This window comes from Hyaena hyaena, unplaced genomic scaffold, assembly GCF_003009895.1.
Source record: "Hyaena hyaena isolate Hyena2069 unplaced genomic scaffold, ASM300989v1 scaffold_879, whole genome shotgun sequence".
NCBI classification, from domain to species: domain Eukaryota; kingdom Metazoa; phylum Chordata; class Mammalia; order Carnivora; family Hyaenidae; genus Hyaena; species Hyaena hyaena.
The window spans coordinates 295782-319412 of NW_024081510.1; the positions used below are offsets into that span (position 1 = coordinate 295782).

The following is a 23631-nucleotide window of genomic DNA, read 5'->3' on the forward strand; positions in this document are numbered from 1 at the left end:
TCAAGAACTTGACTACATGAACGTATGTTCTAGTTTATAAAATTCTTCTTCTACATATGATGTAGAAATTTTATCAAGCAGTCATGTGAGAATAAAACAAAAATGCATTTTCTATTTTAACTTCTAAATATGACAGATTATACTGATATTCTAATGTTCTGGCCAACTCTGTTTTCTTGGGTGATGACCTCAGATGGTGTATTTGCACTTCAGGTATTGCTCTGTTACTCGCACAATATTTTGTGTAAAACTTAGTATTGACGTGCATCCAAGACTGGCCTCCAATTGCAATTCTTCATACTTGTCAGATTTGGGTATCAATGCTGCATAAAATGGGTTGAGTGTACATCCCTTTTCTATCCTCTTAAAGAATCTCCATGATCATGGGAAAATTTCTTTCCAGAATTTGTAATTTGTAATTCAGAATTTTTAAATTATAACTTACCAGCAGAACCACTGAACTTAATCTTGTCTAATGAGAAGATTTTTTGTGATGGTTCCATTTATTTAAAAGGTTATAAGACTGTTCACATTGTTTATACCTTATTTGGGATGTTTTGATACAGTTTTCAAGGAATTGGCCAATTTGCTGAAACATTTTGATTTTATTTGAGTAAAATAATATCATGTTCTATTGAAATGACGGGGTCAAAAGTATTCCTAGTAAGTTTCTTGTTATCTGTACACATCTACAAATCATGTAATGATACACTACTGAATAGTCACACATTGCCATTAGGAGTCAAGTGGGGCCAGAGCCCATCTATTTGAGCTTAACCTCTCTTAGCCAAAGGAATATAAAGTTCCTTTGCAGACATCTCTGTAAACCAGACAGGGATGGGAGCTTGAACGCACATACATCACTAGTAAATGTTATGAAATAAATACATAAATACTGCTTTGCCAGTCAGCGGCTGCTACTATAATAACTCATCTGTCCCAAAGTGTGCTGATTTCAGAGAAGCTACTCATTCCTCCCACTTTTGAAATCTAAAATCAAACTCCAAGCACGATACTGACACAGAACATTCTCAAAGAGACAAAAGGAAACCAAAATTTGCTTTCAAAAGAATGTTCCAGGGGTGCTTGGGTGAATCAGTTGGTTAAGATTCCGAGTCTTGATTTCGGCTAAGGTCATGATCTCATGGTTCCTGAGATACAGCCCTGCTTTGCGCTCTGCAATGTCAGCACAGAGCCTGCCTGGGATTCTCTCTCTCCCTCTATGTGTTCCTCCCTTGCTCATGCTCGCTCACTCTCTCTCTCTCAAAATAAGCATTTAAAAATTAGAAAGGAAAGAAGGAAGGGAGGAAGAATGTCCCATGCATTAGGTGCACATCCAAGTCAATATCTCCCAGCTCTCTGCTCCTAGTTTACTTTGTGTGAACATTGCAACAGAACAGGGATCTGGATTTTGGGACACACAAGTGCATAGTTAACTTCCACGTCCACATGCAAGGAAGGAAGTGTCCCAAACTCAAATTTTGGTAATGCCAAGTTCAGTCTCAAGAACATTCCAACATGATTGGGTTGGGTAGCTGAAATGCATCCGTATCTGGTTCCAGCATTCTCAACCCTCATGTGGTGAGAATCATCTGGGAGCTTCTAGAAGTAATTCACATGCTCTGGGGCAAGAGACATCAGCTCTACTTTAGGCACCAAAGCCAGATAGAGCCAGAGTGTTGGACACAGGCACTCCACGAGCACTACTCCATAGAGACACCATTCAGGGTGCACAACAGGGATGCACTGCTGTCACACCGATATTTCCATCTACTCTCCCTGGGGTTGGCCATAGGCATGAAAATGGGATATGGGAGACGTGAGGACAGAAGGCCTAGTAGAGACCACAGGGTCTTCATGGCTGTCAGTCATTCCACACACCCTCCTGAAACAGGGCTAACATAGTACGCCTCCACCACCCAGGTACTGACCTGTGACGTCCAGGTGGAAGGACACCTTCTGGTCCCCGGCCTCACAGCTGTACTCCCCGGCGTCCGCCTTCCCCACCTGCTGCACCACCAGCCTCCTGCTGCAGCCCTTGGCCTCCACGTGCACTCTGGAGCTGGCACTCAGCTTCTTCCTGTCCTTGTACCATGTAACCTCTGTCTGGGCCTGGGCCACCTCGCAGCTCATTGTGGCACTGGCCCCTGCCTTGGCCTGCACCTCACTGCATGCTGGCTGCTCTTTGGCAAACACAGCTGAGTACTCTGGAGACACAGAAAAACACACAGGAACAAACACACCATCCAAGTTAGGAAGGCAGCACTAAAGACAGAAGGATTAAATAGGGATGTAGGGGAATCTTCACCAGACTCTGCACCAGCTCTGTGTCCTGGAGAAGACTCATTAACTTCTCAGCAATGAGTAAACAATTTATCTTTGCATTCTATCACTGCTCCACGTGGGCTGTTCCACACGGGGACCATACATTCTGTCCCTGCTCCTCCTGGGCTGTTCTACGCTGGGACTCTGTGAGAGACCACTGTGCACATGCAACCTCTGGAGTCATGATGTCTTCACACCTAACCTTCCCAGATGATGAAGAGTCTTTCCACACAATCGTTCTGGGAGCATCTCACTGTTAGTGAGAGAGTTCCTGCAGGTTCAGGGCTTCACACTCTGGGAAACTCTGCACTGACAAGTGCTGGCAATCTGGGGGAGTGTCTTTTGCCCCCTGTGGCTGTGTTTTGCACAATCCTGAGGACTCACACACTGGAGCATTCTTTACGAGCATCACTGTCATGTGTTCTGTCCAGTGGTCAATATGAGAGACTGTCTTTCTCACATTCAGTTTTAGGAGCTCTGTTTACGTGACTGGGCCTCTCGCTTCCACATGTGTGTGGTTGCCTTTTCATTCTTGTAGTATGTTCTATTGAATGAAAGATTTCAGGTTTCATGTGGTCAAACATGTCATTCTTGTCCCATGGTGGTTAGTGCATTTGTGTTGTGTCAGAAATCCCCTCTTAGCCTTCAATGCATGTCATCATCTAAGAGTGCCACCTATCACCCTGGCATCACACCTGGGGTTGGATCTGTATGTAGTGTGAATTACCAGACAACTTTTTTTTGCATATGATTAAATGGCAAAAAAACAATTATGAAAAGACCATTATTTTCCACTTCTTGCGTAGACGCTATGTAAAAGGAGTGGGGATGGGGTGGGAGTTTATTCATGGATGAGTCTATTTCTGAGCTCTTTTTTCTATTCCTTTGATCTGCTAACTGTCCCTTCATTTGGATCCAGCTGTCTACATTACTGTAGCTTTATAATATTCCTTGATATTGAGAGATAAAATGCTCACACTGAAGCTGCTTATCAGTTTTAAAACCCTCCACTATCCTCCCAAAGAACATTTCTTGGATTTGAATTGTTAACAAACAGCTTGGATGGATTTTTATCCATTTATTTAGACCTTCTTTATCATCTCTAAAAAATGTTCAATCATTTCCACAAAGCCACTAGGAACCTTTTATTAGATTTGGAATTAGAAACACAATACTTCTGATGCTGTTATAAACCTTTTAGAGTTTTGTTTTCCAATGGTTTCTTGCTATCACTGCTAGTGCATATATACAGAAGTGTTTTTTGTATGTTAGCATTTGTATGTGGCTATCTTTCTGAGTACTCACAAAGCCTAACAATTTTTCGTTGTAATTTTAGACTTGGTGATCATCACCATGTCATCTGTGAATTCTACTTTGTTTTCCAAGGTTTATGAATTTTATTTCATTCTCCTCCCTTCTGTGCTGTGCAATGTAGATAGAAGAACTAACAGTGCGCCTCCTTTCTTTTTCTCTATCTCATGGGTAAAACCTTCAAGGTTTCCCATGAAGTATGATGTCACATAGTATTTCCTGTAGCACTATTTACCAATTTGTCAAGGTAAGGAAGAATTGGTTTATTGATAGTTGGTCAAATATGGAAACAATTTGACAATAAACTATTTGTAAAAAAAAAAAAAAAGAATTTTATGGCATGTATTGAGGCTAAATTTTATCAAACATTTGCTCAAGGTTTATGTTAAACTCTGTCAAACTGTTCTTCTGCATTCATTGAGATAGCCATATCATTTTTTTCCTTTAAACTGTTAGTTCACGTTATTTAGTTGATGCTAGTTCAAACAACATGGGTTTGAACTTCAGGAGTCCAATTTTTTTTTCTTTCCTTAAATAGTTTATTGTCAAGTTGGTTTACATATAACACCCAGTGCTCATCCCCACAAGTGCCCTACTCCATGCACATCACCCCCCTTCCCCTCTCCCCCACCCCCATCAGCCCTCAGTTTGTTCTCAACATTCAAGAGTCTCTCATGGTTTGCCTCCCTCCCTCTCCCCAACTATTTTTCCCTTTCTTCTCCCCCATGGTCCTCCGTTAAGTTGCTCCTAATCCACCTATACGTGCAAACATATGGTATCTGTCCTTCTCTGCCTGACTTATTTCATTCAGCATAACACCCTCAAGGTCCATCCATGTTGCTACACATGGACAGATTTCATTCTTTCTCATTGCCATGTAGTATTCCACTGTATATATAAACCACATCTTCTTGACCCATTCGTCATTTGATGGACACTTAGGCTCTTTCCATGTTTTGGCTATTGTTGAGAGTTCTTCTATGAACATTGGGGTCCATGTGCTCCTATGCATCAGCACTCCTGTATCCCTTGGGTAAATTCCTAGCAGTGCTAATGCTGGGTCATAGGAGAGTTCTATTGTGAATTTTTTGAGGAACATCCACACTGTTTTCCAGAGGGGCTGTACCAGTTTACCTTCCCACCAACGGTGTAGGAGGGTGCCCATTTCTCCACATCCTCGCCAGCATCTATAGTCTCCTGATTTGTTCATTTTAGACACTCTGACTGGCATGAGATGATATCTCAGTGTGGTTTTGATTTGTATGTCCCTGATGATGAGGGACGCTGAGCATTGTTTCATGTGTCTGTTGGCCATCTGGATGTCCTCTTTGGAGAAATGTCTGTTCATGTCTTCTGCCCATTTCTTCACTGGATTAATTGGTTTTTGGATGTGGAGTTTGGTGAGTTCCTTATAAATTTTGGATACTAGCCTTTTATCTGATATGTCATTTGCAACTATCTTTTCCCATTCTGTTGGTTGCCTATTAGTTTTATTGATTGTTTCCTATGACACGCAGAAGCTTTTTATCTTGATGAGGTCCCAATGGTTCATTTTTGCTTTTGATTCCCTTGCCTCTAGGGATGTGTCCAGTAAGAAATTGCTGCGTTTGGGGTCAAGGAGGTTGTTTCTTGCTTTCTCTTGTAGGGTTTTGATGGTTTCCTGTCTCACATTCAGGTCCTTTAACCATTTCGAGTTTATTTTTGTGTATGGTGTGAGAAAATATCTAGTTTCTTTCTTCTGCATGTTGCTGTCCAGTTCTCCCAGCACCATCTGTTAAAGAGGCTGTCTTTTTTCCATTGGATACTCTTTCCCACTTTGTCAAAGATTAGTTGGCCATACATTTGTAGGTCTGATTCTGAGTTCTCTATTCTATTCATTGGTCTCTGTGTCTGTTTCTGTGCCAATAACATACTGTCTTGATGATTACAGCTTTGTAGTAGAGGCTAAAGTCTGGGATTGTGATGCCTTGCAGGGGTCCATTTAAACATGGGTTATTTTTTTATAAATACAGTACAGTACTATAAATGTATTTCTCTTTCTTACAATTTTCTTAGTACCATTTCTTCCCTCTATCTTATGCTATTGTAAGAATACAGGGTATAATACATATAATATTCAAAATATTCATTAATCAACTATTTAAGTTACCAGCAAGGCTCTCAGTCAACAGTGGGATATTAACAGTTAAGTTCTGGGAAAGCCAAAAGTCATAAGTGGATTTTTTACTACATTGGGCATTAACACCCCTAATCCCCACATATTTCAGAGATCAACTTTAGTGATTTTCCAATGTTTTTAATATTAAACCAACATTGCATTCCTGGACTATGACTTCATCATAGCATATTTTTGTCTTGACATCTTGCTTAGGTGACTTTGCCAATGTTTTGTTGAAGATATTGGATATTGATATCCACAAGAGATTGGCCTATAATTTTAATCCTTTCTACTTTCCTTGTCAGATTTTGGTGTTGACATTTTTAGTTTCATGAATCAAAGGAGAGTATACATGTTTATTTTATTCTCTAGGAGAATCTCCATGAACATGGAATAATTTCTACAATGTTTGGTGTAATTTATCAGCAGAGCTACTAGGCTTAGATCATTCTCTAGGGAAAAAAAATACTGTTTGCATTTATTTAAAATTATGGGATTATCTGAGTCATCTATTTCTTCTTGTGTCACTTTTTCAGATGGTTTTTCTTTTCTTTTTTTAAAATTTTTTACTGCTTTATTTATTTCAGAGAGAGAGAGAGAGAGAGAGACAGCATGAGCAGGGGAGGGTCAGAGAGAGAGGGAGACACAGAATCTGAATCAGGCTCCAGGCTCTGAGCTAGCTGTCAGCACAGAGCCTGACACGGGGCTCAAACCAACAAACTGTGAGATCGTGACCTGAGCCGAAATTGGATGCTTAACTGACTGAGCCACTCAGATGCTTTTTCTAAGACTTTGATCCATTTATCAAAACTTTTCAAACTGATACCATAAAATAATACACTATATTCCCTCAAAAAATACTGTGGAAAGATGTAGGTTTTTGTGGTATCTGTACACACCCAAAAATATTATATACTGATATACCATCACAATTATTATGTGCTGGCAGCTAGGATTAATGTGGTGCTACAGCCCACTCTCCTCTGATGTTAAGACCATTTTGACAAAAGTAAAATAAATGTAGTCCTTAGACTTCCCCATTAAGCAGCCAGGAAGCACAAACACACACTATCCACTACAAAATCCTATGACATGCTGCTATACCAACCGGTGACTGCTACCACTAGGATTCATATATAGCAAAGTATGGTGATACTTATTCCTTCCTGTTTCTAAATCTATAAATCAAACTCCAAGAGGAATTCTGACACAGAATGGTCTTACTGAAGACACAAGGAGACAAGATGTGCTTTAGAAAAGAATTCCAGAACTTACATATGTATATCTCAAGCACATGTCTATCAACCTTCTGGTTTTGTTTACTTTGCACAGGCATTGCAAGAAAACATCAGTTTAGAGTTTGCTACATACAAGCACATGTCTGTCAACCTTCTGGTTCTGTATACTTTGCACAGGCATTGCAAGAAAACATCGGTCTAGAGTTTGCTACATACAGGTACACAGATAATATATATTCATGTGCAAAATAATATCTTAAAACAACCAAAAATTAATAATCCAAAGTTTAGCTGAGATAATTCCAAGTATGATTATATCATCAAAATTTCTCCTTCCTGGGGCGCCTGGGTGGATTAGTCGGTTAAGCGTCCGACTTTCGCTTGGGTCATGATCTCGCGTTCGTGAGTTCGAGCCCCGCGTCGGGCTCTGTGCTGACTGCCAGCTCGGAGCCTGGAGCCTGTTTCAGAGGTTGTGATTCCCTCTCTCTCTGACCCTCTCCTGCTCACGTTGTCTGTCTGTCTGTCTGTCTGTCTCTCTCCTAGAGATAAATAAAAACATTAAAAAAAAATTTCTCCTTCCTTGGTTTAAAGAAATTGAAATGTCCCTCACTAGTAAGAACTCCACACAGCACTGAAGGGGGATTATAGGGAACCCAAAAAAGCAAGTCATATAACCAAGGTGTGAGATGCTTAGTCTACTTCAGAACACAAACATGAAGCACAGCCATAGTCCTGGGCACCAAGGAATTCCAGGAGGGTCCTATGCAGGTGCTTAGATGCATGATTGAGAGCACACCTCAGGGACACCAAAATGGCACCTCTCACTCCCTACGTGCTCTTTTCATTAAACTTCTGTTAGTCTAGCCTTGGCTTTGAAAAGAGGAGGAAAAAGGATGGTAGAAGGGAAAAGATGAAGAGTAAGGGAAGGAGCATAAGAGTCTGTGAGATCTGTAATGCAATTCCTTCATTATCTCCAAACAAGACTGTTAGTACCAGAAGGAACTGACCTGTGACGTCCAGGCAGAAGGACACCTTCTGGCCATTGGCCATACAGCTGTACTCCCCGGCGTCCGCCTTCCCTGCCTGCTCCACCACCAGCCTCCTGCTACAGCCCTTGGCCTCCACGTGCACTTTGGAGCTGGTACTCAGCTTCTTCCCGTCCTTGTACCATGTAACCTCTGTCTGGGCCTGGGCCACCTCGCAGCTCAGTGTGGCACTGGCCCCCGCCTTGGCTTGCACCTCACTGCATGCTGGCTGCTCCTTGGCAAACACCACTGTAGGTTCTGGGGACAGGGAGGGAAGTATAGGGTCAAAGATACTATCCAAATCAGGAAGGCAGCACTGAGAAAAGACTGAATGGAGAGGCAGGAGAATTGAAAGTCTAGGCTCTGCACCAACTGGAGAAGCCCCACTACCTTCCAAAGGACAAACAACACGATTTATCTGTACCTTCTACCCCAGTGCTTTATGTGGGCTGTTCTAAGTGAGGACTATATATTCTACCACCACTCTGCCTCGGTTGTTTCAGGGGAGCATTCTGTGAAAGACTCTTGTGTTCATGGGATCTCTGGGGTCATGGTGCCTATAACACCTCAATATTTATAGATGATGCAGAGTCTTTACCACATGATTGACTAAGAACATTCTCCCTGCAGTGCAGAAAGGTCCCTACAACCAGAATATTTGGTACAATTTAACAGTAGACCCCCTATGGTAATACAGTATTCTGTGACAAGATTGTTTATTATGATTCCAATAATTTATAAAGTTCTGAGACTACTTAAATTGTCTATGTGTATTCCATGAGTTTTGATATAGCTTTCTTGATGAACTGGTCAAAACTTTCCAAATTTACTTGCATAATATTATATCATATTCTCAGACAATCACATCACAAATACACAGGGTTTTAAGCATCTATAAACACTCACAAACCATTAAACCCCAATGTAATACCAACATGTTACGTGCTGGCATCTAGGAGCCACATGTAACTATACTCTGTCTGAATTACACGAAAGGAAAATAAATTGGTTCTCAGACATCTCTACTGATAGACCAGGGTGGCACAGGTGCACACTAGTCATTAGGAAATGCTGTGAAATAGAAGCTACATTACTTGTAAGTGGCTGCTCCTGTGACCTCATACTTAGCAGGGCATGCTAGTAGATAATAGCTGTTCAGCATCCCACTGGTAAATGTATAAGTCTAACCACAAACACAATTCAGAGGCAAAACACCAACTTATGACAAAGTGAAAGTAAGATATGCTTTGAAAGGAAATTCCAAGCATAGCAGGTATGTGTCAGGGCATATACACACCAGTCCTCTGCTCTATGTGTAATCTATGCAGACATTGCAACAAAATATGGATCTAGATTTGGCTACATGTGGATGGAGAGAATTCCTATACCCTTGTTAAAGGAGGGAAGTGTCTCAGAAGACCAAAGACTGAGAAAACCCAAAACACAGTCTGAGATAATTCAAAGTATGACTGTGCGGCCCACATCTCCCCTTCCCCTGACTCAGTGAAGTCAACTATCTCTTGCTAGCAGGAACCCTTAAGTGTGCTTGGTGAAGATACAATGACCTTTCAGAAGGACTCCAGAGGAGAGACATCTGGTCTACCTCAATTCCATACATCAGGAAGATCAAGACTACTGGACTCCAAGGTATACTAGTGGGTTCTGAGCAGGTGCTGGGAAAATGTGACCAGCACTATTATGTGAAAACACAACCCATGGTGTAAGACAATAGCCTGTCTCCCTCTCGTGCACTCTCTCCAGCCATGCTCCCATGATCCCACCGAGGATGTGGAAATGCAGGTGGTGAAGGTGATGTCAAGGGACAGTGTCTAACTGAAAGAGCATGAGTCTGTCTTGGGGATGAACCTGTTCCACCCTCACCTCATGAAAAGGTTAATTCTGTAGTCTCAAAGAACTGACCTGTGACGTCCAGGCAGAAGGACACCTTCTGGCCCCCAGCCTCGCAGCTGTACTCCCCGGCGTCTGCCTTTCCTGCCTGTTGCACCACCAGCCTCCTGCTGCAGCCTTTGGCCTCCATGTGCACTCTGGAGCTCTCACTCAGCTTCTTCCCATCCTTGTACCATGTCACATCCATCTTGTCCTGGGCCACCTCACAGTTCAGTGTGGCGCTGGCCCCCGCCTTAGCCTGCACCTCACTGTGTGCTGGCTGCTCCTTGGAAAATACAGCTGAGGGCTCTGAGGAGAGAGAGGGATACATGGGGTCAAAGATACCATCTATGTGAAGAATGCAGATCTAGGAAAGAAGGTCTAAGCAGGGAAACAGGGGGACTGGAACGGTCTCCAATCTCTGCATCAGGTGTGTGGCCAAGAAGCCCCACCATCTTTTCAGTAACAACTAACACAATTATTTACTCTACCACTTTCCTGGTTGTTCCAATTGGGGACCATACATCCTATCACTACTCTGCTTGGGCCATTCCAGATGGGGACTGCATATTCTATCACTGCTCATCAGCAATGCTCTGGGTGAGGACCATTCTTTCGCTGTTCCAGCTGTGCTTTTCTGTGGCTGTCTCCTGCTTCGACCTGATGATGAATCACACAGTGCAGTACCTTTTTTGAAACTTTTGGACTGTCATATTTGCTCATATGTGGTGTTATTGCTCAAGTGTTTTTCCCCATTTACAACAGCACTGTCTCTTACTCATAGTCATTTAAGAGTTCTTTTATAAGTAAATGTCAGAGTGTATATGGTTATGTGTGTTTATATATCCTATCCATCATTTTGAATGGCCTATCTACCTCCTCATGATGTTTGTAGTGACAAAATGTTAAGAGCTTTGTTATAGACAGATACGTTATTTTGTCCCTTTTGTTTTGTGCATTTTGTTCTGTTTAAGGAAAATATTTCACGCTGAAGTCATTAACGACCCACACTGTTGATAAGAGCTTGATTACATTTCTCGCTGAGTTCTAACCCACATTGAGCTGAGTTTTTGCATGCCAAGAAATAGGCATCCAACTTCATTTCAGTTTTCCATATGGTTAACTGTCTTAGCACCAGTTGTGAAAGGCTGACTATTCACTACAGTCACACTTAGCACCACGGTAAAAACCAAAATAAAAAACGAAAAGGAGAAGGGACTCAGGTTTTATACAGACCTGTTTCTGGACTCACTTTTCTGTACCTCTGGGCTGTTTCTCATACCCTACATAGGGACCCAATTGACTGAATTCCTATAGTTTTATCAAAGGTCTTGATATCTATCAAGTAAAGTAAATACCATTGTTTTGGGGAATTTCATTGTTTTTTGTTTTGTTTTGTTTTTCTCAAAGTGGATTTCCTTTCTGTGGCTTTGCAATATACTTGTCAATATTCTTACTCACAAAAGAGCTATTATTTGGGTTTTGATGAGAATTGAACACTTGTGAGTCTTCCATCAATTTCTATCCATGATTGAGATCTTATTCTGTCTCTTGGTAAAGTTGAATAATTTTTGCCCATAAAGCATCTCAAGATCTTTTATTAGATCTGGAATTAGTAACAGGATTTTTCTCATGTTATTGTAACTCCTTTAAAATGTCACTTTCCAACTTATGGTGTCTGATGTCTAGATACAGAATGTTTCCTGTATATTGATTTTTGTATGCCCTAATCTGTCCCCACTCTCTTCCCATCCAATAATTAACTGTTCAGAATTTTCCACATTGATAATCGTATCTTCTATTAGTTTCAGTTTTCATTTTCCAACTTTTATATCTTTAATTTTATTTTCCTTCGTGCTGCAGTGTGAATATTGCATAAAAGTGAGGACACTCAGATTCCCTCTCTTGGCCCCAACTCAAAAACGAAGTTTTCAGGTTTTCATGTGAAATGTGATATCACATAGGAGTGACATTCAATACCACCAATAATTATATTAGAGGCAAAATGTTCTACTTAAAGTTTGTGAAGAATTTTGTGGAAGGAATTGATGCCAAATATCAGGACATATTCTCTCTGGATTTCTGATGCTATAGTTTATCCGGTGCTTGTACTCTTAATTTATTAAGGAAATCACATTATTGTTTCTTTTATTTTGTTAATACCAAGCTATTTGTTGATTTGTTTGTTTTTTAATTAATTAATTTTTTAAAATTTACATCCAAGTTAGTTAGCATATATTTCAATAATGATTTCAGGAATGGAATCCAGTGATTCATCCCCTACCTTTAACCCCCAGTGCTCTTCCAAACAAGTGTCCTTCTTAGTACCCTTGCATTTAGCCCACCCCCCCCACCTAACACCCAGTAACTCTCCAGTTTTTTCTCTATATTTAAGAGTCTCTTATGGTTTGCCTCCCTCCTTGTTTTTATGTTATTTTTGCTTCCCTTCCATTATGCACATCTGTTCTGTATGTTACGTTCCACATATGAGTGAATCATATGATATTTGTTATCCTCTGACTAGTTTTGCTTAGCATTATACACTATAGTTGCACCCACGTTGTTGCAAGTGGCAATATTTCATTCTCTTTGATTGCTATGTGTTAATTTTCTAATGTTTCTGGTGTTAAACCAGCCTTGCATTCCTGGAATATAACTCTTGTCCTAGTGTATTGTCCTCTTGATAAATTGCAGAATTCAGCTGGATAATATTTTCTTGAAGGCATTACCTTGACATCAACAAGAAGTGGCCTGTGAACATTCTTCATATTTATCTTGCCACATTTTGGTATTGATATGTTACCTATGTAAAAGAGTTGATGTATGCATCTCTTTTCAGCACTCTCTAATAATCCTATGAACATGAAATAATTTCTTTCCAGAATATTTCATATAATTTAAGAGTAGAGGCATTGGGCTTAGACATTATTCTGTGAGAAAATTATTTATGATTATCCATTTATTTTCAGTTTTAGGACTGTACAACTTGTCCAATTTTTCTTATGTGAGTTCCAGTATAATTCCTTAGTCATTGAATGATTTGGAATTGTCTGTGCTCTTTATAAACTGTACAGATGTTGCAATTCAATACAGATCTAGATTTGGCTACATATAGGTGCAGAGAAAACATCTATATCCCTTTGAAAAGAGGGAAGTGTGTCCCAAAATGTCAAAAACCGTGACTCAAAGCATAGTCCTGAGCAAACTCCAATTATGACTCTGTGGCCCAAATTTCCCCTTCCCCTGGTTCAGTGAAATCAAATATCTCCACTACCAGAAATCCTCCTGTGTGTTGGGAGGAAGATATTTGCGACCTCCCAGAACAACCCCAGGGGAGAGACATCTGGTCTACCTCACCTCCATGCTTTAGGGAGATCCAGATTCCTGGATTCCAAGGTCCACCAGTAGGTTCTGAACATGTGCTGGGAAAATGTGACCAGCACTATTATGTGAAAACACAACCCATGGTGTAAGACAATAGCCTGTCTCCCTCTTGTGCACTCTCTCCAGCCATGCTCCCATGATCCCACCGAGGATGTGGAAATGCAGGTGGCGAATGCGTGATGTCAAAGGACAGTGTCTAACTGAAAGAGCATGAGTCTGTCTTGGGGATGAACCTGTTCCACCCTCACCTCATGAAAAGGCTAATTTTGTGGTCTCAAAGAACTGACCTCTGACATCCAGGCAGAAGGACACCTTCTGGCCCCCAGCCTCGCAGCTGTACTCCCCGGCGTCTGCCTTCCCTGCCTGTTGCACCACCAGCCTCCTGCTGCAGCCCTTGGCCTCCATGTGCACTTTGGAGCTCTCACTCAGCTTCTTCCCATCCTTGTACCATGTCACGTCCATCTTGTCCTGGGCCACCTCACAGCTCAGCATGGCACTGGCCCCCATCTTGGCCTGCACCTCACTGTGTGCTAGCTGCTCCTTAGCAAACATGGATACAGGCTCTGGGGACAGAGAGGGATGCATGGGGTCAAAGATACCATCTATGTGAAGAATGCAGATCTGGGAAAGAAGGTCTAAGCAGGGAGACAGGGGGACTAGAACTGTCTCCAATCTCTGCATCAGGTGTGTGGCCAAGAAGCCTAACCACATTCTCAGCAACAACTGACATAAGTTATTTACACACTCTGCCACTTTCTAGCCTGTTCCAGGTGGGGACCATTCTATCACTGCTCTGTCTGTGTATTCCTGTGACTGTGTCCTCAGAGTTTTGATGACTCACAAAGTACAGAACCCTTTCTGAAGTTTTGGGTCCTTAAAATGAGGTGGTGTCATTGCTCAAGTATTTTTCCCTGTTTACAACAGCACTGTTTCTTACTCATATTCATTTAGGAGCTCTTTACATATGTAAATATCAGAGTGTTTGTGGTTATGTGTGTTTATATATCCTCCCCATCACCTTTCCACCCCTTCATGTGTCCCTACATAGAGACCCAATTGCCTGAACTGCTGTAATTTTATCAAAAGTCTTGACATCAGGTAAAGTTAATGCCATTGCTTTGGGGATTTCTTTTGGTTTTGGTTTTGGTTTTGGTTTTGATTTGTTTTGTTTTTGTCAAAAGTGGATTTCCTCTCTCTGGCTTTACAATCCACTTGTCAATATGCTCACTCAAAGAAGAGCTATTATTTGGGGTTTGATGAAGACTGACCTCCTCTGGGTCTTCAATCAATTTCCATCCATGATTTAGATCTTTTTCTCTCACTGAAGTTGAATACTTTTTGCCCATAAAGCATCTCAAGATCCTTTTTTAGACCTAGAATTGGTAACAGGATCTTTCTGATGCTATTGTAACCCCTTTAATATGTCACTTTCCAGCTTCTGGTGTCTGATGTCTAGATACAGAAATGATTCCTGTATATTGATTTTTGTATATCCTAATCTCTTCTCACTCTCTTTCCCATCCAATAAGTAATCATTTAGAATTTTCCACATTGACAACAATATCTTCTGTTAGTTTTAGTTTTCATTTTTCCAACTTTCATACATTTAATTTTATTTTCCTCCGTGGTGTGCTGTGAATGTTGCATAACAGTGAGGGCACTCGGCTTCCCTATCTTGGTACCATCTCAAAGGCAAAGCTTTCAGTTTCACATGAAATGTGATATCAGCAGATTTTTTCAATACCACCAGTTAGTACATTAAGGACAAAACCTTTTATTTAAAGTTTATGAAGAATTTTGTGGCAGAGATTGATGCCAAATGTTATGGAATATTCTCCCTGAATTTCTGATGTTATATTTTATCCAGTGCGACCCCTAATTTCTTGTGGAAATCACATCATTGTTTCCTTTATTTTGTTAATATCAAGCTTTGTGTTGATTTTCTTTTTTCTTTTTCTTTTTAAATAGTTTATTGTCAAGTTGCTTTCCATATAACTCTAATATTTCTGGTGTTGAACTAGCCTTGCATTCCTGGAATATGACTGTTATACTAGTGTATTATCCTCTTGATAAATTGCAGGATTCAGTTGAATAATATTTTCTGTCAAGATATTACCTTGACATCAACAAGAGGTGGCCTGTGAATATTCTTCATATTTACCCTGTCACATTTTGGGATTGATACGTTACCTAGGTAAAAGGAGTTGATGAGTGCATCTCTTTTCAACAAATAAAAATGCTATGAACATGGAATAATTTCTTTGCAGAATATTTGGTAGAATTTGACAAGAGAGCCACTGGGCTTAGAAATTATTTTGTGAGAATATGATCTGTGATCATCCATTTATTTTCAGTTTTAGGACTGTACAACTTGTCCAGTTTTTCTTGTGTGAGTTTCAATGCACTTCCCTAGGAACTGATTAATTTGTAATTGTCTAATCTCTTGATAACCTGCACAGACATTGCAATTCAATACATGTCTAGATTTGGCTACATATGGGTGCAGAGAGAACTCCTAGATCCCAGTGAAAATAGAGAGGTGTCACAAAACACCTAGAACTATGATAACTCAAAGCACAATCCTGAATAAACTCCAAGGATGACTGTGTGTCCCAAATTTCCCATTCCCCTGATTCTGTGAAATCAAATATCTCTACCACCAGGAATCCTCCTGTATGTTGGAGGAAGACAGTTGCAATCTTACAGAACAACTTCAGGGTAGAGACATCTGGTCTACCTCAATTCCATACATCAGGGAGATCCAGGTCCAGGACTCCAAGGTCCACCAATGGGTTCTGAACATGTGCTGGGAAAATGTGACCAGCACTATTATGTGAAAACACAACCCATGGTGTAAGACAATAGCCTGTCTCCCTCTCATGCACTCTCTCCAGCCATGCTCCCATGATCCCACCGAGGATGTGGAAATGCAGGTGGTGAAGGTGATGTCAAGGGACAGTGTCTAACTGAAAGAGCATGAGTCTGTCTTGGGGATGAACCTGTTCCACCCTCACCTCATGAAAAGGCTAATTTTGTGGTCTCAAAGAACTGACCTGTGACGTCCAGGCAGAAGGACACCTTCTGGCCCCCAGCCTCGCAGCTGTACTCCCCGGCGTCTGCCTTTCCTGCCTGTTGCACCACCAGCCTCCTGCTGCAGCCCTTGGCCTCCATGTGCACTTTGGAGCTCTCACTCAGCTTCTTCCCATCCTTGTACCATGTCACATCCATCTTGTCCTGGGCCACCTCACAGTTCAGTGTGGCGCTGGCCCCCGCGTTGACCTGCACCTCACTGTGTGCTGGCTGCTCCTTGGAAAATACAACTGAGGGCTCTGAGGAGAGGGAGGGATACATGGGGTCAAAGATACCATCTATGTGAAGAATGCAGATCTGGGAAAGGTCTAAGCAGGGAAACAGGGGGACTGGAACGGTCTCCAATCTCTGCATCAGGTGTGTGGCCAAGAAGCCTAACCACATTCTCAGCAACAACTAACACAATTGATTTACACACTCTGCCACTTTCCAGCCTGTTTCAGGTGGGGACCATTCATTCTATCACTGCTCTGTCTGCGCCTTCCTGTGATTGTGTCCTAGGAGTCTTGATGACTCAAAATGTACAGCACCCTTTCTAAAGTTTTTGGTACTGAATATTTGCCCTTCTGTGGTGTCATTGCTCAAGTGTTTTGCCCCCATTTTCCCCAGCACTGTCTCTGTCTCTGTTGTGTCACTGTCTCTGTGGTTATGTATGTTTATATATCCTTCCCATTTGTGTGAATTGCCTTTCTATCCCTTCATGATGTTTCTAGTTTAAAAAATGTTAAGGCTTTGTTATAGGCAGATATATTATTTTGTGTATATCCTTTATGTTTTGTGCATTTTGTACTGTTTCAGGAAGCTTTCATTACCCTGAGGTCACGAAGGACTAACATTGTTGGTAAGAGCTGGAACACATTGTTCACTGAGATCGCTAACCAACATCAGGCTGAATTTTCTGTATGGAAAGAAATACACATCCAACTTTATTTCAGTTTTCCATGTGGTTAACTGTCTAAGCACCATTTAGGCCGACGCTTTACTACAATCACAGGTAGCACCAAGGTAGAAACAAACAAACAAACAAGACTTGGGTTTTATACAAAGCTGTTTCTGGACTCACTTTCTGTTTCCCTGGGCAGTATCTCAGACCCTACATAGAGACCCAATTGTCTGAATTCCTGTAGTTTTATCAGAAGTCTTGATATCAGGTAAAGTTAATGTCATTGCTTTGGGAATTCCTTTTGGTTTTTGTTTTGTTTTGTTTTTTTGAATAGTTTATTGTCAAGTTGGTTTACATATAACACCCAGTGCTCATCCCAACAAGTGCCCTCCCCCACACCCATCAGCCCTGTTTGTTCTCAGCATTCAAGTCTCTCATGGTTTTGTTTTTGTAAAAGTGGATTTCCTCTCTCTGGCTTTACAATTCACTTGTCAATATGCTCACTCTCAGTAAGACTACTATTTGGGTTTTGATGAGGATTGAACACCTCTGCTCTTTCATCAATTTCCATCCATGATTTAGATCTTTTTGTGTCTCCCAATAAAGTTGAATAATTTAAGTCCACAAGCATCTCAAGATCCTTTTTTAGACCTGGAATTGGTAACAGGATTTTTCTGATACTATTGTGACACCTTTGAAATGTCACTTTCCAGCTACTGGTGTCTGATGTCTAGATACAGAAATGTTTCCTATATATTGTTTTTGTATATCCTAATCTCTCCTCACTCTCTTTCCTATACAAAAAGTAACTGTTTGGAATTTTCCACATTGAAAACCATATTCTGTTAGTTTCACTTTTCATTTTTCCTACTTTCATACTTTAATTGTATTTTCCTCCGTGGTGTGCTGTGAATGTTGCTTAACAGTGAGGATACTCAGCCTCCTTATCTTGGTACCATCTCAAAGGCAAAGCTTTAAGAGTTTCATGTGAAGTGTGATGTCAGCTAAATTTTTCAATACCACCAGTTATTACATTAAGGGCAAAATGTTCTATTTAAAGCTTATGAAGAATTTTGTGGCAGGAATTGATGTGAAATATTACGAAATATTCTCCCTGAATTTCTAATGCTATAGTATATCCAGTGTTTTTACTCTTAATTTTTTGGGGAAATCACATCATTGTTTCTTTTATTTTATTAATATTAAGCTTTGTATTGATTTTCTAATGTTTCTGTTGTTAAACTAGCCATGCATTCCTGGAATATGACTGTTGTCCTAGTGCATTATCCTCTTGATAAATTGTAAGATTCAGTTGGATAATATTTTCTGTCAAGGTATTACCTTGACATCAATAAGATGTGGCCTGTAAAATTCTTCATATTTACCTTGTCACATTTTGGCATTAATATGTTACCTATGTAAATTAAGTTGATGATTGGGTCTCTTTCAATACTCTATAAGAATGCTATGAACATGGAATAATTTCTTTGCATACTATTTGGTAGAATTTGACAGTAGAGCCACTGGGATTAGACATTATTCTGTGAGAAGATGGTATGTGATCATCCATTTATTTTCACTTTTAGGACTGTACAAATTGTCCAACTTTCTTATGCACGTTTCAATATAATTTCCTATGAATTGATAGATTTGTAATTGCTCTATGTGTAAGCTGCAAAGACGTTGCAATAGAATAAGATATAAATTTGGCTACATAGGGTGCAGAGAGAACTCCTAGATTGCTGTGAAAATAGGGAAGGCTTCAAAATACCTATAACTGTGGACACTCAAAGCACAGACCTGAGAAAATTCCAAGGATGATTGCATGCCCCAAATTTCCCATTATCCTGGTTCAGTGAAATCAAATATCTCCACCACCAGGAACCCTCATGTGTGTTGGAGGAAGACATTTGTGACCTTCAGATCGACTCCAGGGGAGACACATCTGGTCTACCTCAATCCCATGCATCAGGGAGATCCTGACTCCTGGACTCCAAGGTACACCAGTGGGTTCTGAGCAGGTGCTGGGAAAACATAACCGCCACTGTTACATGGAAACACAACCCACCATGTATGAGAATGACCTTTTGTACATTCTTGTACACTCCCTCCAGCCATGCTCCCATGGTCTGGGATGTGGAAATGCAGGTGTTGGATGGGTGATGTCAAGGGAAAAGTCTAACTGAAAGAGCACAGGAGTCTGTCTTGGGGATAAACCTGTTCCACTCTCAACCCATAAAAAGGCTAATTTTGTAGTCTCAATGAACTGACCTGTGACATCCAGGCAGAAGGACACCTTCTGGCCCTTGGCCTCGCAGCTGTACTCCCCGGCATCCACCTTCCCCGCCTGCTGCACCACCAGCCGCCTGCTGCAGCCCTTGGCCTCCATGTGCACTTTGGAGCTCGCACTCAGCTTCTTCCCGTCCTTGTACCACGTCACCTCCATCTTGTCCTGGGCCACCTCACAGTTCAGTGTGGCACTGGCCCCCGCTTTGGCCTGCACCTCACTGTGTGCTGGCTGCTCCTTGGAAAACACAGCTGAGGGCTCTGGGGACAGGGAGGGATGCATGGCGTCAAAGATACCATCTATATGAAGAGTGCAGCTCTCGGAAACAAGGTCTAAACAGGGAGACAGGGGGACTGAAACTCTCTCCAATCTCTGCATCAGGTGTGTGGCCAAGAAGCCCCACCACCTTCTCGGGAACAGCTAACACAATTTATTTGCACATTGTACCTCTTTCCTGGTTGTTCCAGTTGGGGACCATACATTCTATCTATGCTCCACCCTGTCTGTCCTAGGTGGGGACCATAGATTCCATCACTTCTCTACACGGCCTTTCCAAGTGGGGACTGTGGTAAACTTCCCCATGCACATCAACTCTGTGAGGTCATGAGAGATGTGTTCCTCTACCTTCCTAGAAGACATTAGGTCTTTTCCTTATGGTTTGAAGGAAATGCTTTCACTGTTGTCTTCAAAGTTGCTGAGACTCAGTGCTCCCTCCTCAGTATTATTGACTAGTAGCTCTCTGGCGGGAAGTCTTTGTACTTCTTCGTAATTGTCCTTACCATTGTCTTAAGACCAATGAAGCTGAGTACCTTCACGAATATTACTGGGCTGACCATTACTATTTGCTCCTCTGCGGTGTCTCTGTTCAAGTTTTTGCTCATTTACCAATAGTATATTCTTCTCTCTATTCTTTGTAAGGCACTCCTTACATTTTTTTAATGTTAGGGAATGACAATTATGTATTTTATAGGTGTTTTCCAAATGCTGTGACTACTTTTCGCTCTCTCATGGAGTGTTCTGATGAGTGAAATTTTTAGTTTTATTGTAGCCAAATATGTCTATCTTGTCCCATTGCATTTAGGACATCTGTGTTCTGTTGAAGAAATTTTTCCTTACCTAAATATTTAAATAAGGGTGTTGTCATCTGTAGGTTTTATGGTTTTTGCTTTTATACTGAGGTCTCTAACTCACCATGAGTTGACTTTTGTGTGTTGTGTAAATTCCCAGTGGAATTTGATTTTTTTCCATACAGCTAAATGATTCAAGTGTTGTTTATGAAAAAAAAAATCCTTCTCTATTTCTTGCATAGACATCACAGAAGAACCAAAACTGAGGATGGCAGGAGTCCATTTATGCAAGAATATGTTTTTGATTTATTATTTGGCTCCTTTGATCTGGCAACTATCCCTGAATTGAGATCCCATTGTCTTATGTGCTTTATGATAATTCTTAACATCTGGTATAGCAAATGCTCACACTTGGCTTCTCTTCAAGAGAAAAACTGTATCATCTATACTTTGCCTTTGGAATCCACTTATTATTTTTCATCCCTCCCCTCAATTTTTGTTTAGATTTTGATTAATGAACATCTTTGATTTTTTCCAGGATTTCTACCCATCTATTTCTATCTCTTGATTCTCTCAAAAATGTTTAATTATTTTCCCCCACAGATCCTCCTAGAACCTTTTATCAGACTTGGAATTAGAAACACGACGTTTTTGATGTTATTACAACTGTAAGGTTTCATTTTCAAAGTGTTTCTTGCTAGTACATATAGAAATGTTTTCTGCCTATTGGTTTATTACATGGTAATCTTCCTCAAGAATCTTACTTGGTCTAGTAACTTATATTTAGGATTTTCTGAATTGAAAATCACATCATCAGTGAATTCTATTTCTGTATCTTCCAATTTTATGGAATTTATTTTATTTTCCTCCTTACACTGTTCAGTGATTATAGTGGCCTGCTTGTATGGTCCCCAAATCAAAGATTTCAGGGTCCTCTGCAAATTCCTCATGTGTTCTGTAATTCCACTTACCAAATTAATAAAGAACACTATCATACAGTGTGTTAAGAATTTTACGGTATAATTGATGTTGAATTTTATCAAATATATTTTCTGGATTTATGATGTAAAAATTTAACGAAACACTTTTATTCTGTGTTGAGATAATCACACCATTTTTCACTTCATTTGTTAATTTCAGGTTTTACACTGATCTAATAATGTTCAACCAAATTTGCAATCCTGGACTATGACTTTCATCACCATGTGGTACCCTCTTGTTACACTGCTGAATTAATTATATTGCTAATATTTCCATTTATGATTTTAGTTTTTGATATCCCCAATAGGTTGGTCTGTAATTTAATTCTTCCTACTTTTCTTGTAAGATTTTGGTACTACTGTTATATTTGCTATTGTGAGAAGTAAGGTAGACAATTCATTTTCATCATGATGATTCAAATTGAAGCTGTGCTGTCCAGTTAACAGTAAGATTACAAACTGTAGAAAATATGTACAAACCCTCCCCCAACAATAGAGTCCCAAACTTTACTTCCACATTCTTCTTCTTGTCTCTGTTTCGGGGGCTTATTTTCATGGGCTTTGCAATGAGCTTGCACCAAAGAACAAAGGGAGAGGGTAAACAAATGCAAGAGGTCCCAGGATTTACCTTGACCTGCAGGGTCCAGGTCTTCCTGTGAGTTAGGACCTAATTGGCCCATCCCAATTAGGGTGACCTTTCCATGGGAGGGTTCCTGGCCTTTGTGGGATACAGAGCTAATGACTTTTTATCTTTGGAGACAGAAGAAGTGACGCTGGGAAAAGGGCAAAAGACAGGCACCATGGTGACCCATAAGTCTGTGCACGCTGAGGGCAAAGTATAAGCTAGCACTCACCCATCCCCTGGTGGGATATGTGTGATATTCCTCGGACACTCCTGGCTTCCCAAGAACAAAGGAAAGGGGGTTAAGTGGTGATGAGGGAAACTAAGGCAAGTGAAAATTTATTCCCTCCTGTCTATAGCCCACTGACAAGTCCTTGAAGCCAGGAGAGTGACTTTCCTCTAGGAGCTCAGCTGCCTCAATGATGACACTTTGCTGGGGCAAAAGAGAACCTTGGCTGCATATTATTCCAATCCCCAGGATCCTGTAAGTCAACGTTCTTTATCTTGACTCCCCCAAGACATATGCTGGCAATCATACTCCAAGCTTATGGCCCCTGATGTACATCTGAAGGGTCTCATGACTGAGCTTTTACTAAATAAATGGTATTTCCCTAGCAACAGCCAGCCCCTCAAGGTCCTGGAAACCTTGCTTCCAAAATTCCTTAGAGACTTACTCTATCCCTGATCCTCTCCCAACCTGATATATAATGAGTTACTCATCACAATCCCAGTGCAGTTCTTTCTGCCTATGAGTCCTGTCCCCATACTTTAATAAAATCACCTTTTTTGTACCAAAGATGTCTTCAAGAATTCTTTCTTAGTTGTTGGTTCCAGACCTCACGAACCCCTACTGTCACCCCACAATTTCATCACCTGGGCCAAGGTAGGAAAATCTGACTACAAGTACTGCCTTGGGGCAAGACATCCTTAGAGGCTGAGTGTGTATGACTGAGACGTATCCTAGATGTGAAGACAATGTGGAGTCTGGATCCACGGTCCCATTCTCCTGTGAGGGAAGTGGCTGGAGACCAAGTGGGTTCTGGAGAGTGCCAGAAAACTCCATGAATGCGGGGAGAGGTATTGACCACCCCAGGGAAGTTCAGGAGCATGAACTAGCCTTTTCAAGGATGGGGAACAAAAATTCCAGGCCCAAGGTAAGGAAAAAGGCCCAGAAAGAGGTGGGGTTTCTTCAGATTCCTCAGACAGTGTGCTGGGGCGAATGTTACAGCACTGGGAATATGCTCTTTATACGGGGAACAAGTACAAACATAAAATGATCAAATTCTGCTTCTTTGTTTGGACAAGAGATCCAGGTAAAGGGCCATCTGCTTTTTTGCCTCAGTTTGCCTCAGAGGAAGACTGGATCTGCCAGGC

At 41.0% G+C, this 23631-nt stretch overlaps 1 protein-coding gene across 1 annotated transcript in view; it reads right to left on the reverse strand.

The window, feature by feature from the left end:
- Positions 1-23631, reverse strand: part of OBSCN (obscurin, cytoskeletal calmodulin and titin-interacting RhoGEF) — a 159920-nt gene that overhangs the window by 88442 nt on the left and 47847 nt on the right. The window contains 6 exon segments of the mRNA XM_039220260.1: positions 1932-2207; positions 8040-8315; positions 9978-10253; positions 13616-13891; positions 16382-16657; positions 19573-19848. Coding sequence (XP_039076191.1) covers positions 1932-2207; positions 8040-8315; positions 9978-10253; positions 13616-13891; positions 16382-16657; positions 19573-19848 — 1656 coding nt within the window.